General features: G+C 44.8%; 1 protein-coding gene across 3 annotated transcripts in view; it reads right to left on the bottom strand.

Annotated features, from left to right (window-relative positions):
- brf1b (BRF1 RNA polymerase III transcription initiation factor subunit b) overlaps positions 1–15,776 on the bottom strand; it is a 132,600-nt gene that overhangs the window by 24,713 nt on the left and 92,111 nt on the right. For all 3 annotated transcript variants that reach the window (XM_055872474.1, XM_055872475.1, XM_055872476.1), the window contains 4 exons: positions 15,360–15,421; positions 14,713–14,794; positions 14,042–14,094; positions 12,235–12,518 (listed from right to left, as the gene is read on the bottom strand). In XM_055872474.1, coding sequence (XP_055728449.1) covers positions 12,235–12,518; positions 14,042–14,094; positions 14,713–14,794; positions 15,360–15,421 — 481 coding nt within the window. The remainder of the gene's footprint in view (positions 1–12,234; positions 12,519–14,041; positions 14,095–14,712; positions 14,795–15,359; positions 15,422–15,776) is intronic.

The raw sequence follows: 15,776 nt of genomic DNA, 5'->3' as shown, positions 1-15,776 counted from the left end.
TTCCTAAGATCTGTTGTTTGTCATGTGAGTTGAGAGGGGTGTATCTTGGCTATAAAAGATACTAAGAATTGTTTTGTAAGCACTCTCAGAGAATTCATTTATAGACACTGAATTGATCTGAGAGTCAAAAGGGCTATGGTGAAGCTCATATAATTAAAGATGGAATGTAAAATATAACTCTGACTTGTGTGTGGTTTGTAAACTCTGATCATTTAATAATACAGGAAATTACCACGACACGATAAACAGCAAACTTGCCCAATCTGGTTTTGGTGCTTGCTTTCTAGACAACAGTGGACAGGGTAGGTCATATGATGAGATATGGACAAGGTCAATATAATTTCTATTTGATAATTGGCAGCCAAGCATTGATCATCATGTCACCAGCATTCAAATAATAACCTATCATCAATACTTATAGGAAATTTGCATGAAGCTCATCCCCGTCCATCACTTAACCACCATAAAGTTTATCATAACTTATACTGAGTGTACAAAACATTAAGGATACCTGCTCTTTCCATGACATAGACTGACCAGGTGAATCCAGGTGAAAGCTATGATCCCTTATTGATGTCACTTGTAAATCCACTTCAATCAATGTAGATGAAGGGGAGGAGACAGGTTAAATAAGGATTTTTAAGCCTTAAGATAATTGAGACATGGATTGTGTATATGTGCCATTTAGAGGGTGAATGGGCAAGACGAAATAGTTAAGTGCCTTTGAATGGGGTATAGTAGTAAGTGCCAGGCGCACCGGTTTGTATCAAGAACTGTTATGCTGCTGGACTTTTCATGCTCAACAGTTTCCCATGTGTATCAAGAATGGTCCACCATCCAAAAGACATCCATTCCCTGTGGAATGCTGTCGACATGAAATGAGGCTGTTCTGAGGGCAAAGGGGGTACAAAAAGATCCCACCATGTCGAACTAACAAATTGTCTGTCGACATTTATGAAATTATACCGACACTTCATGTTTCCATCACACCTGTCATGATTTAAAAAAAAAATACATTGCATGACTTTACTCGCATAAAAACTGTGGATGGAAAAGTGGTTAATGCTAGTGTGGCATCCTAAAATCAGGACCATTTCCACCCTAGAGTCTTCACCAATATCACCAATATTACATGAATGGGGCTCCGATTAAAAAAAAGACTGACTGCGCTGTTGGACTCCACAGACGTTCTCTGCCGAGCAGCTATACTGTTCAGTACTGTAACAGTTATATCAAAACGGTTTCTGCAGGCAACTATAAGCACATTTGTAGAACTTTTGCTACTCGTCTCCCTTTACAAAAAATGTTTTTACTTAACTGGCCTTTTCTCACTAGCCTGGGAGGGGACGGCTTGGGGACGGATACATGTCCTCCTATGATATGAGCTCCCAGAAGGCCCTTGGGCACTGATTTGACACTGTGTGAGGTTAATGCAGAGTGACACCCATTCTGTCGGGAGTGGTGAAATGTGACCGGGGGCCACACGCTGAGGTGCTACGGCTGCTCTGACGGCCTTGCAGTCTGGGGGCCCTCTGGTTTGGGCTGGTGTGTGTGCGTGTGTGTCTTGCATCTGCCTGTCTGTCTGTCTGTGTTTTTGTGTGCCTTTCCCATTTCATGTGCACTTGAGCCAAGTGTGTGATTGGGGGGAGGGTCTGTAAGCACTTGTATGATGGAGGGTGAGGGTGCATGATGGAGGGTGAGGGTGAGCGTGTGTGAGTGATCGGAAGGTGTGGTCACGAGACAGTTAAGATATGTGCGTGTGGGTTTAAGTGTGTGTGAATGACATTCTGAGCCTAGGGGTAGATTTTGGACCTGGGTGTGGATTTTGACAATGAGGTAGACTATGTGGCATTAGTTGACAGTCGCTGACTGAAGTGGAGTGAGAGACACAACGGAACCGCTCACTGAAGCCCTCACCGGGGCTGAAACTTCACAGTTGGGCACGAGACACACAGCTGTCAGACACACCCCTCCCACCCTCGCTCCCTCCCCAAGCACAAGTCAAAGAGTCTGGGGGGGCAGGGGTCAAAACTCTCACTTTAGTGTTGGGGTCAATTCCAATCTACGTACATTCCAGTCCTTTCAGGAATAGCCCCATTCCACTGTGACGTCAGCATAAACAACATGCTGTATGAGAGAGGTGAACGGTTTAAAAATATATATATATTTTTTAATTGTCCATTAAAATAACATCAAAGTAATCAGAAATACAGTGCAGACATTGGTAATGTTGTAAATGACTATTTTAGCTGGAAACGAGTGATATTTTTATGGAATATCTACATAGGCGTACAGAGGCCCATTATCAGTAACCATCACTCCTGTGTTCCAATGGCATGTTGTGTTAGCTAATCTAAGTTTATAATTTTAAAAGGCTAATTAATCATTACAAAAGCCTTTTGCAATTATGTTAGCACAGCTGAAAACTGTTGTTCTGATTAAAGAAGCAATAAAACTGTCCTTCTTTAGACTAGTTGAGTATCTGGAGCATCAGAATTTGTGGGTTCGATTACAGGCTCAAAATGGCCAGAAACAAAGCCGTTTTTTTATTATACCTTTATTTAATTAATAACAAATTCTTATTTTCAATGACGGCCTAGGAACAGTGGGTTAACTGCCTTGTTCAGTGGCAGAACAACAGATTTTTACCTTGTCAGCTCGGGGATTCGATCTGGCAACCTTTCGGTTGCTAGTCCAACACTCTAACCACTAGGCTACCTGCCGCCCCCTTTCTTCTGAAACTCGGCAGTCTATTCTTGTTCTGAGAAATGAAGGCTATTCCATGCGAGAAATTCTAAGACACTGCATCTCAGTGCTAGAGGCGTCAGTACAGACCCTGGTTCGATTCCAGGCTGCATCACAACCGGCTATGATTGGGAGTCCCATAGGGCGGTGCACAAGAGGTAGGCCGTCATTGTAAATAAGAATTTGTTCAAGTTAAATAAAAATTAAAAATAACATTTGCGATGACAAACATTATGTGAAGCAGGACATTCATAGGCTAATGTAACAAAAATATAAATGTATTTAATTTGACCATGGGAAAAAAGATACTACATAAAGACTGTACTGCAGGTTAAATTGAATTGAGCCTCGACTTTCATTTCATCATATTTGAAACCAGGATGGAGGAACATCTTTTGAGGTAAAAGGGGGAGATGGGTGACCCCCGTTTCACACGAGCGGTCCCAAAAGGGGAAAGGAATCTTCCAGTGGAATTGGCTTGCATAGGGACCACGCCCAAATATGCCCGCCCTGTGCACCGCAGGTGCCCTCTCAGCCTTTAGTCAGATGGTCAATACAAGCTCTAATGGAGCGAGTACTCCAAAGACAGATCTGCCAGTTAATTATGTCATTAATTCCTAGGCTTCTCCAAACTCCCCCTTGTACCACCCTCTGAGATGGGGGTTAGGCAGGGTTGGATGGGTGTTCCCATCTGCTTAAAATATGTATTTTATTTGTACTGATATTTTCTTAGAGTTATGTCTGTCTGAGATGTGGGTCGGTTAGGGTATTACCAAGATTCAGGACTTAGACTGAAGGCTTTGTAAGTCAAAGTAACATAAGTAACACAAGTACTGTCTTTTTTAAAAAGCAAATCTGAGCTCAGATCAATAATGGCAACATTGAAACTTCATCACAGTTATCAATTGGGGGCAGCAGGTAGCCTAGTGGTTAGAGCGTTGGGCCAGTAACCAAAAGGTTGCTGGATTGAACCCCCGAGCTGACAACATAAAAATCTGTTGTTCTGCCCCTGAACAAGTCAGTTAACCCACTGTTCCCCGGTAGGCTCTCATTGTAAATAAGAACTTGTTCTTAACTGACTTGCCTAGTTAAATAAAACAAATATAAATGAGAGAAACATATTAGAGGGCTTTGCAGCAAGCATTTAAATGACAGCCATTGGACTTGACTGTAAAATGTGTGGTGGTGCTATTAGAACATCCCTCCCCTCCATTGGTTCAGAGTGAGAGCTTTTTCCAGGCAGGCCCATATGTCACCACATCAATAATGCTTGTCAATTCAATCTGACAGCAGGGGAAGGGAAGCCATATTTCACTGGAGCCAATATCGCACAGCAGATGTGTGGATATAAATATATTTGAAGGGAGTGTGCACTCGACCATACCACAGTGGGTGGTGGTAGTAGCAGTGATCACCCACAATGTGACTAGCTTAGGACTGGTCCTTGCTGTCCAGCTGGTGTGGGTACCAGTATGAAGGGGCCACACCCTGATTATTTCCCCCCATTGCCTTCCTGCAGAGGGGTGAGCACAGATGGAACACGAGTATTGCCAGGTCCCTCACTATCTGGTGGGTGGAGGCGGACGACCTGTGGGGCGTGGGCCCAACGGGCTAGCAGGAGCCTCGGAGCTCCACCACTGTGTCCGAGCGTCTGGAAAAACGCTCCTGCGGCACGGCCAGTCAGAGCCAATATGTAGAGCGCTGGCTAAAGCCACCTAGTGCGAGGCAGAAGGGAGGCAGACGGCCAGGGACAGCCTGGAGGATAGTGCTATAGGCTGGAACAAGCCAGAAGTGAGGCCTTCTGGCATGTTCCAGCGCATTGCTGCTTTCACACTCCACTATCAGCACTGAAGAGCGAGGTTACGGATTCAAACCTTTTTTCGGTGGGGGGCTGGCTCAGAGAATATGGAGCCATCCCTTTCCCCAAGGATAAAGCCATTAAAGATGGAGTACAACGTCTCCAATCCAAGAGCCGATACGGGCTACCCCGGAAGAATACAGATGCAATCCGACCAGGGGCCGTGAGTTTGCATCAGCAGTTTTCCCCCGCACACGTGACTTCACCTCCTCTGGCTGACCAGCGGGCCTTATCACGCTTCCTGCAGACACACTCTGGAGGGCACAGAGGGTCTCGGGGATAGGAATGAGATGGGGAATCTTCGGAATGGAGGAAGAAAGAAGTGATGATTATCTGATGCTCCCACTGAGCAGGTCAGCAGCGGGGAGAGATTTAGTTACAGTGGGGGGTGGGGTGGGGGGTGGATCTCACTGTTGTGACGGCACTCTCCCCCATCTCTGCACACCCAATTTCACAGTTGGTATTCTCCAACTGTAAATGGGACTGCCTGTGGGGGGCTTTCTTCCACAACCCCCCCCCAACACACAGACACGCTCCCCCTCTACATTTTTCTAACTCTCAATAACATTCACAAATATTATTGTGAACAGACCGCTTGGTGGATCAGGTCAGGTTTGTTATCCACTAGGGAACTGTTCACCATGCCCTTCCCTGCAAAACATTGATCATCTGAGATTTATTTGTATTTTTATTATTGTCACATACACCAGATAAGTGCAGTGAAATGTGTTGTTTTACAGGGTCATGATCATGGGAGATTTTATGGCCACTGCGACTACACTGCCAGTCAGTAATATAAAATGGCTGTTCTTGAATTGCATTTAGTCTCATGTCCTCATTCTATGCATGAATCTCCACCCCTAACAAAACAATAGGGTAAGAGGTGGAGTTTCTTTATTATTATTATTATTATCCTGCACTGAATATTTACTCTAACAGTGGTCAGAACGCCTGTTCAGCCCAGGCCTATCTAGTAGGACTACAGCTGAGAGCTGTGCCCATGGCAACCCGGTGAGTGGGAGGGAGTTCCCACGGAGACAGCTTGAGACACAAGAAATGTCTGCATCACCTTCCCTTGACGCAGAGAAGCAGATGGAGAAAGAGGGCCGGCACAGAAATGTGTGTGGATCACCACATAGATAGATTTGCAGCACCAAGGCTCCGTGATTTATCTTCGCCAGTTGCCCTGAGCAGTTCAACCTCTGAGTCTATGAGGATTCATGACTTCCCTCAAATGGTTAACAACTTGCTTGTTGTTGTGATTGAAAGGGAAAAGGGAATTAATGAAAGGGAATTAATGTAATTTACCATTGGTAAATAAGAGCAAACATACCAAATGTAATAATAATTATATTGCCTATCACATTAACAAATGTAGCCAATTGAATGGCTGATTGCCTACGATATAAAGAGTACACACTAATAAATGAATTAAAACATAATAAACATGAACTAATGCACACCATACTTAAGGGGAAAAAGATATTTCCTTCATACGTCCTAAATAAGTGTTAACGTTTAGCATGGAAGGCAAAATTGACAAAATTACATCCACTGAAGTAGCATCGCCTCGAAGAGCTCCTAGCCAATGAGATTGTATGGTCCAAGCCACCTTTGCCACATTGGGCGCTTCCCAAATAACACCCTATTCCCTACATAGTGCACTACTTTGGACCAGAGCCCTATCAGTACCATAGGGGTAATATTACCTATTCATACTAGGCGGTGTCTGAGGAAGGCCTCAAATAATTGCCAAAGACTCTATCCACCCCAGTCATGGACTGTTCTCTCTGTTACCGTCCAGCAGGCGGTACCAGAGCATCAGGTCTCGGACCATCAGGCTCCAAGACAGCTTCTACCCTCAAGAAATAAGACTCTTGAACAGCTAAACAATGGCTGCCCACCCTCACCCATGGACTATCTGCACTGACTCTATGCACACCAACAGGTTTCTACCCATACATTCACATACACCAACACTGACACACTTGCACACAAACTTTGCTGCTATAATTGTTATTCATTTATTTGTATTATCTATCCTGCTACCAGTCATGTTTTTACCCCTGCTTACATGTACATATCATATCTACCTCTACTCCAGTATCCCTGCATATTGAAATTATGGTGCTGGCACTGACCCTGTATATAACTTACATTCTCATATTTGTATTATTCTTTTTTTTTAACTTTATATTATTTCATCTTACCTTCATATTGAATAATGCATTTTTGGGAAAGAGCTTGCAAGTAAGTGTCTCACTGTTCTGTTTTACACCTGCTGTATCCTGTGCACTTTGATTTGAGTTGGGACACAGCCATTGTTCCTAACAGCATGAAGTGGTTTTCGAGCTCAAACATCAAGGTGCCCTCCAGACTGCCTGACCACAAGCTACAGATAAATCACTGCCCTCAACAATGTGGAACAATAGTGGGTGAGCCATCTATGACCTCTGTACCATTCACTTTACAGAGAGGTCAGATGTCAGTGCAGCTGAGGCAAGTTCCTTTGAAGAAGGACTTCCACCCGACCATCGGTCTCCACTGCTAATCTTTAAGAGAAGACTCTGACTAGCTGCTGTTTCGCACAATGGCACAGACGGACAAGGGGTGCCAGTGAGGGAGACAGTGACTGTCTGGATAAGAAGAGGCTGGGATTCTTCCACACACAAATAAGTGGCTGCCCCTGACAAGAGAGGCACTGCGAGAGTGGAGCGTGGGCAGGGATTTACTGACATAAGAAATGCATTTGCGAGCTTGAGCCATCCCTCTGACTGTTTGACAACAGAAAGAATGCCAGGCGTTCCGGAAAATACATCTCAGGAAAAGAGCTCTCTGGTGCATTATGCAGACTAAACATTACAGAGTCTGTTATGTGATCTGTATAGTCCATAGGAAAGAAAAGCCCACACAACCAGACATCCAGGTCCTGTTCTGCACACATGTCACTCTGCAAGTCCTTTCCTGCCTACGGGTGGAGACAGGGTCTGCTCGCGTGCCTTCCCTCCGCTCCCCACAGGCATGGCTCAGGGAGACACCGATAGGCCAGATCCTGCCCTCTGGGGAAATCGTCTGTCAACAACTCCAGTGTTTACCAATGCAGGGATACTGGGGATGTGGCACGACATGACAGAGATGCTGTGGAGAGTTGACAAATCAATCTGTCGGTTGGGGGCTGTGCTTGAGGGCATGGAAGGGGGTGGGGGTCTAGGGGAGCCTACCAGGGGGTCTGACTGCATGGTGCATCATTCACACACAGCCACAGCACATTCCACACCCGGGTGCCTCCATAACAGGTCCCCTCAACAGCAACGGGATGGGCATCTGAGGGCTTTGGCATGACCCAGAGCATCTGTGTCATCTGTTGGTTTGCAGAGGTAGCCTTTCGCACGGGTGCTGGGAGTGGGTTAGCAGGCAAAGGGGGAGGGGAGTCACAGCAGAGGGAAAAGTAGCAGCCGGATGGAAATGATGACATTTCAAGAGGAAATTGGAGATAGTTTGAGGGGGAGAAGGCGAGAGGCAATCTCTCAGAGACGAACCCGGCAAAACACATCAGGGTGCCCCAGATCCTGGGCTGCTATTTCTGGCCAGCGTGAGACGAGACAGCCTGTGCTTCTTGCTCCAAACTTTGACCTTTGCGAGGTCGATAAAGACACAAACAAACACACCTGACCCCAGGTTGACATTATTGTATTGTATCGGAAGCTAGTCAGGAGCAAAAAGGTCGTCGGGAGGCTGGAATTACGAGTCCTTTCAAATGCAGAACAGCTCTGTGTGTCTGCTGAAGTTTCCTGCTGTGTCACTGGTCCTGAATGCTACCAGTAAAACAAAAATCATATCAAGGTCAAGTAAAGGGTACGGTTGAGAGGCTCCTGTGGGACTCCCTGAAAAGAGATCAGCACACAGACTTTTCTGCCACCGTTCGTTACAATTTACACTTAAAACAACCAACCTTGACTAGTCAGGGATTGTAGCTTTCATAAAGAGAAAGGGATGGGGCGGGAGGGAGGAGTTGATGAGGGACAAAGAACTACAGGGTAATTAGTTTTGCCCTCTCTGGAAGAGCGCTTTTCGATCTTTGTTAGTTTGGTGGGCGCGGAGGGGGCTTTCGTCTGGCAGCTGGTGGAGGACTTGTAGTGAAAGGGAGGGGTGAGACTTCTCGTGATCTGTGGCTGTGGGAAAGTTTCAGTGTTCAGAGTGTGTCTGAATGCGAGACAGAAAATGAATTCCAGGAGTCTCTGCTCTGCGAGTGAGAGAGCACCATGGATAGCTGAGCACGTTCAGACTCGGACAGTTAGCTCCAGTTATGTCAGTGAGAAAAGTGTTACAGCCCTGTAATGGGGGAAATATATGTTTAATTACTATATTGGACTGACTCTGCTGTTGTGTTTGTTGATGTGTGCTGTACATCTTGCCAGGCCATTAATGCAGATGACAACTACTTCTCAATGAATTTACCTGGTTCAAATGAGATGAAAATAAAAAACATGCATCAGAGACTGTTCCAACTTTGTGTCTAAGAAAGTATTTCAATTCAATGACAAAGTTTTCCGCTCTGAGTGGGGGGGGGGGGGGGGGGGGGTGGGGGAGGCTAGGATGATATGATCAACAACACTAGCTGTGCGTCATCCGAGGAGAAGGTGTTGGGGGGGGGGGGGTTGGGTGTTTGTGTAAGCGCGGCGGCGCACTAACCAACAGGATCACAGCCGACAATGGATTTACTGTCAGGCTCCCTTCTCCCTTTCCACTCCTTTCCTCTAAGGGCTTTTAAAACACAACGCACGCTCTGAGGTACCAGGTATAACAGCGAGATCCAAGAGCAGGCTAAGCCACCTGAATCACACAAGCTCGACTCGCACCACGGTTCCTCATACAAATGGGAGGCAGCAACAACTTTAAAGAGAGCAATCTTGCCTCCAACTAATGTAAGATGCATCACAATGACAAGCACTGAGCATTTTATGTGACAACAAACTGAAATGTGTTGTGCGGGTATACCAAGTCGCATACCAAGTGCTAGCTTTCAAACATTCAAGAGAAACACTTAGAGAAAGTCACTCTGTTCCCTCAGTCTCAGATATCTGGCTGTGCTTCAATACTAGATGCTGATATAAAGTTTAGGGAGCATTAAAAATGCACACATTCTTGTTTGAATCCAATGAGGAAACATGTACGAAACAGAAACAAAACGTAGCCGTTTCTCACTGACGGGAATAGAAGGGGCTTTATGCACAGAAGTGAGGCTGGCATACCTTATAGTTCAGGGTGCTGGCCCAATCTAGACAAACCCTGGCCAGCTAAAGTGCACACAGGGAAACTAATCCTACCCCCCTCTCATCATCCCAATAGACAGAGTTCCAGATGCTTTCCCATAATCCAGCAGGAGGCTCAGATCCGCTGCTGTAGCACTGGAACTGAAACTTGAGTTCATTGTCAGATTTTTGGCCTTTCTAGGGAGTTTTTCCTAGCCACCGTGCTTCTACACCTGTATTGCTTGCTGTTTGGGGTTTTAGGCTGGGTTTCTGTACAGCACTTTGAGATATCAGCTGATTTAAGAAGAACTATATAAATACATTTGATTTGTTCCACGTCGTCTACTCCCCACCTCCCCCCGCGTAAACTGATCACATTCTGAGAACCGGTGGTCTGTTTGGTTGAAGCCCAGAGCCTCAGCAACTTCAAGGTTGCAGTGATGGGACACAAGTGCATCAATGAGTCAATGAGACTGTAAGGCTTTGTGCTCAAACAATAGGAGAAGACGTGCAACCTTAAATATGACGAATGAAAGGCTGGACCCTACTTAGTTGAAACATGATGTCTAGGTCAACATTCATAAAAAATCCTACCGTAATGCTTGTATCTAATTCATTAACACACTGAATAGCCAGATGTGACACGATTCCATCAAATGAGCTCTACTTCCATGGACACATAATATACATAACTGATGGCAGTCAATCCATTGTTAGTGGGAGAAAATTGAATATAAACCCAGCATCTGCCTTTTGATGAAGAAACGAGGCCTGAAGGGATAGCTCCAATCTGTTGGAGTTGACCAGAGACTAGATAGTACCGACCCCGGCACCTGAGCCTGCTGAAGGGGGGGTAGGGTAGGTGATGGGGGCTTTGTAATTCTACCGGCAGTCTACTCATCAGCTCTCCAACAGTGCCTCACATCTCATTTTCATTACCAATTCAGAATTCATTACCAAAATGTTAATTATCATTAATGTGGCCGTGGCATGATCTAGAAATTATTGGCAAAATGAGAAATGGTCTGTCGTGGCGTGTCAGTAACAGAAGTCGTGATCTCATGCTCCGTCTGCTCTGCATTCATTACATCTCTCACAAGGACATTTGGAGTCCAACTGGAGGATTAATTGGAGAGAGGGGGGAAGACAGACACCTCAGACATGACGTCCAGAGGGCAAGATTGGCTTGTCTTCGGCAAACCAGCCTAGGGATCAGAAATGGGGTGAGTGGTAGTGGGGGACTGAGGAGGGTGTACAATTTGAACACCTCCAGAGGCAATAGGGGACCTTTACGCCACAATTGGTGCCTATTATTGGTGGTAAAAAGGGCCTGATTCCTGTGGTTATGTGAAAGTGTTTCCATGTTGTCAGGAAATTATAAAAATGGCTTGTTGAATAGCCTGTCTGTTTAATGCCTCGATAAGATAGAGGCATCATAAGCAACATTAGCCTTGTTGCATTTTGTATCCCAGAAGTGCTTCTCAGAGCCCAGCTAATGGGATATTTTCCAACCATAACGACTTTTCGCAATCTAAACATTTCTATATTACTCCAATTCCTTCTCTGTCGAAGCTTAGTTCTGACCTTAGCATTTCACTACTGTACCTTCTCCTATATTCACACAGGAATAGCATTCAAATCAAATCAAACTCCAATCTAATTTTTGTCACATACAACGAATACAACCTTACTGTGAAATGCTTACTTACAAGCCCTTAACCAAAAATGCAGTTTTAAGAAAATAGAGTTAAGAGAATATTCAATAAATAAACTAAAGTAAAAAGATTATCTAATAAATAAATATAATAAAAAAGTAACACAATAAAATAACAATAATGATGCTACATACAGGGGGTACTGGTACCGAGTCAATGTGCGGGGGTACAGCTTAGTCGAGGTCATTTGAACATGTAGGTAGGGATAAAGTGACTATGCATAGACAATAAACAACGAGTAGCAGCAATGTAAAAACGTTAGCGCAGTGACTGGAAGTCTACGGTAACAGCTTGTTAGCAATTGCTCTAACACTAGTTAGCCACTTCCTTAAACTGCACGTAGAGACATAAAAATGGTATCCACAAGTTCATTGCCAAAATCCCAAAGTATCCCTTTAAGAAATAAAACCTGCAGACCTACTAATGAGAACAGAATTAGCTCAACCCAAGCTAACTCTCCCGTGTGGATCAGTTGGTAGAGCATGCTGCTTACAACGCCAAGTTTGTTGGTGTGATTCCCACGGTGGACCCGTAGGTAAATGTATGCACTCACTACTGTAAATTGCTCTGGATTAGAGCGTCTACTAAAATGTAAACGTTAGTTACACTCATCCATATGTGAAGGCTAGGTTACTTCTAACAATTCTAGTTGAAATCCCCTTACCTTTTGCCCATGATGCTGGCGGTGGTGGCCAGGCCCATATTGGTCTTGTTGGGCTGCTTCTTGCGGCGGGTCAGCCTCTTCCGCCCAGGGGGGCCACTGGGTGGCTCTTCCGAGGAGGTTGGCCGGGCAGGACTGCTGTTGCCACTGCCACCCTTGCTGTTAAGGTCACGCAGCACGTCGTAGTTGATCTTGCTGGAGATCTTCTTCTGCTCCAGCATCTTCTCGATGGCCTCGCCCGCCGTACTGGCACGGATGGGCTCCCGCTTCTTGGACGTTTTCTTGGGCTGCAAGGGTAAGAGAGAGGGGGGAGAGTTGAGAAGATCTGGGTTGTGTTCATTAGTGCACACCATAGTAAACCGTAGCAAAATGTTTCGCAACGGAAACAAGCGTTCGTTATTGGACAAGTTCAGGTTAATCCCTCCCCATTTCAGCTATTTGCTTACGTTTGGTTCCTAGTGAATACCCTCCTGATATGTCGGGAGGAATTTAACATTGGTTGAATGAGTTCCATTAGATTGTTGGAAGCATTAAGATTACCTTTATTATTCTTTTTATTTAGGGAGGAATTTGGGAGACATAATAATGCGATGCAGATATACTGTACATACTACTATATCAGATATGATAGATGTATAGAGTGGCATTCTCTAATCTGGTCCTGTAGACTTTTGTTCCAGCCCAGTAGCTCTCCAAGACCAGAGACCTCAGCTGTAGGACATTGCAAGCCGTGGGACACCAAGTTGAGAGTTACATGCACAGATTGATATATTGATATTAGTGATAACGTAACAAATGGTAAACTCATTAACTAGAATCGCTGTTGATAGTAATAACAACAGTAGCTAGTTAAGTGTTGTATTAAGTCATGGACGATACGCCCTTTTTCTTTGGGGTCAGCAAGCATGACGTCACCCTAAAAAAGTCTGTGATTAGCGAGATGACAGAAGCTCAGTAGGCCCTGAAACCTTTCCATGCCTCTCGGTCAGCCATGACTTTCAAGTGATCTCCGAAAGACCTTGGTTGTGTCCCAAATGGCACCCTAATGTAGTGCACTACTAATTTTGACAGGGCCTATAGGGCTCCGGTCAAAAGTAGTGCACTATATAGGAAATAGGGCACAATCCGGGACGCAGCGCCTGTTTGTCATACAGAACGCTGTATCAGGAGGAAAAGGAAAACAAGAAGAAAAAAACACTGCCTTGACCACAATGAGACCCCAACTACTGTGGACCTTGAGCCCCTCCTCCGTAGTTGTGCCTCTAGACGCTAATCTTGGGACAGTTTTACATTTTCTCTAGTAATGGTTAAGGTTAATATTGGGGGGAGAGGAAGCTGATCCTATATCTGTACCTAAGGGTAACTTCACCCCTGAGCATCTGGAATAGGTATCATGTCCTCTCTGCACCTCATTAGGCGGTCTGCTACTCTGCTAGAGTACGGCTAATCCAACCGGGTAGAAAGCAGGCAGATGTGGAGATGGCGAGACAGGTTAGTGCAGGGTTAGCGCACCCCTGCCATAGTAGTCATATTCATATAGTCTCTGGAGCCTCTGCATTGAAACTGAAGACCAGAGCAGAGCACAGGCTGATTTGGCTCAAACTGAAAATATGCGCCAGCTCCAGACAAACAGCTGTTCTGTGTCTGTAGCCAGCCGCGGGACCGAGGAAGGGCCACCTCTACACACACACACACGTGCACACACAATTCTTGAGCACACAGCTACAAAAGCATGCACATGAAACGAATGCATATAAAACCCAGACAGACAGAGACACACACACACCATATCCACCCTTCGATTCCTTACCTTTTCCTTGTAGGTCCCTTGCTCTTTCTCTTTAGTTATCCTCTCCTCCTTTTCTAACAAAACAAGAACAAAACAACTGGATATATCCCCTCTACAATAGACAGTAAGGACTGAATAGGTAATTATGTCTAGACAATAGTATGGTATAGGTAATTACTGTATTCTGGTACTGATAGAATAGACGACTTAGCTACAGCGGTATTTCAGAGGGAATAGAGGATGCGTCCCCAAATGGCACCATTCCCTATATAGTGCACTACTTTTGACAGGCGCCTTATGGGAGGTAGTACCCTATAAAGGGAATATGGCGTAATTTGGGACACATCCTTTTTGTTGGCCCTAGCTATTCAGCCACTTACAACAAAATAACAGCCTAATAAATTCCATTGGTTCAACTGGGCGATGGTGAATAAACATAAATTAACATAGATAAATATATTGAAGGGACGTACAAGTACTTAAATGCTCAACAAAGAGGTTTATGACCATGATGACAGCAGAAAATCTTAAACAAACATTTTTGACCATCGAGGATTGGGAACAATTGGTTCGTTACAGAGCTGGCTAATATGAAAACCTGTTCGGGAACTGCGTCGTAACACGGTGGATCAATATGAATATGTGAATTTTGAATAGGGCATGACAGGTTTTGCCTTTGTCTGTTCGCTCACCTTTCTGCTCCCTCAGATATTCCTCATTCTGCTTCATCCACAGATCCGTCTTAACTCTTACTTCTTTGTCGTTGAGGATATACTGCAAGAAGCAAGGGGGAAGTAAGGGTTTTAGTAAGGTGCTACAAGGGTAAAGTGCTAGGGTAGGTAGCACGTAGACTAGCAGTTAGAGCGTAGGGCCAGTAATTAAAATGTTGCTAGTTCGAATCCCTGAGCAGACAAGGTGAAAAATCTGTTGATATGCCCTGGAGCAAGGCACTTAACCCTAATTACTCCAGTGCCGTTGTTGATAAAAAAACGTATTGTTTTTTTAACTAGGCAAGTCAGTTAAGAACAAACTCTTATTTTCAATGACGGCCTAGGAACAGTGTGTTAACTGCCTTATTCAGGGTCAGAACAACAGATTTTTTACCTTGTCAGCTATGGGATTCGATCTATCAACCTTTCGGTTACTAGTCTACCGCTCTTACCACTAGGCTACCTGCCGCCCCATAACGTCTGGCACTCTGGGGGAATTGGGATATGGAACAACAAAAAAGCTCTCATGTAAGGGACATAAGTAGAGGAAGCTTGTGTTTAAAGAAAAATCCTTATGATTTGTGTTAAAAGTATTCTTATCTCAAAAGCACTTAAGAGGAAGAGCATACCCTCTCAATTTCATTATCATCGATGCCGTCCAGGTCCAATTCCCCGCTCTCCGACTTGCCATCTGAGAAGAGAGACAGAGAACAACACATTTACCAGTCTAATAACAACACTTGTCTTCACATTTTCTGGAAGACAGGGCTCCGTTTAATGTCGTATCAAGGGCAGCATTCCAAATGACACCATATCCCCAATATAGTGCACTAGTTTTGACCATAAGGCTCTGGTCAAAAGTAATGGACTATATAGGGAATAGGGTGGTACTTGGAATGCAGCCAAAGCCTCCTGTTTTCCCGTTTTTAATAAAGAGTGCAGTTTTTTTAAATTTGATTTGACAGGGACTTGATTTCCATGTTTCCAGGGGGATGGGGGGAAGGGGCAAAAGGCTTGATTATCTGATAATGATTTCCCCATTTTCT

The sequence above is a fragment of the Salvelinus fontinalis genome, chromosome 20 (genome assembly GCF_029448725.1).
Source record: "Salvelinus fontinalis isolate EN_2023a chromosome 20, ASM2944872v1, whole genome shotgun sequence".
Taxonomy (NCBI): Eukaryota; Metazoa; Chordata; class Actinopteri; order Salmoniformes; family Salmonidae; genus Salvelinus; species Salvelinus fontinalis.
Note: the sequence above shows the minus strand (reverse complement) of the source record. Positions and strands in the feature narration are given on the sequence as shown.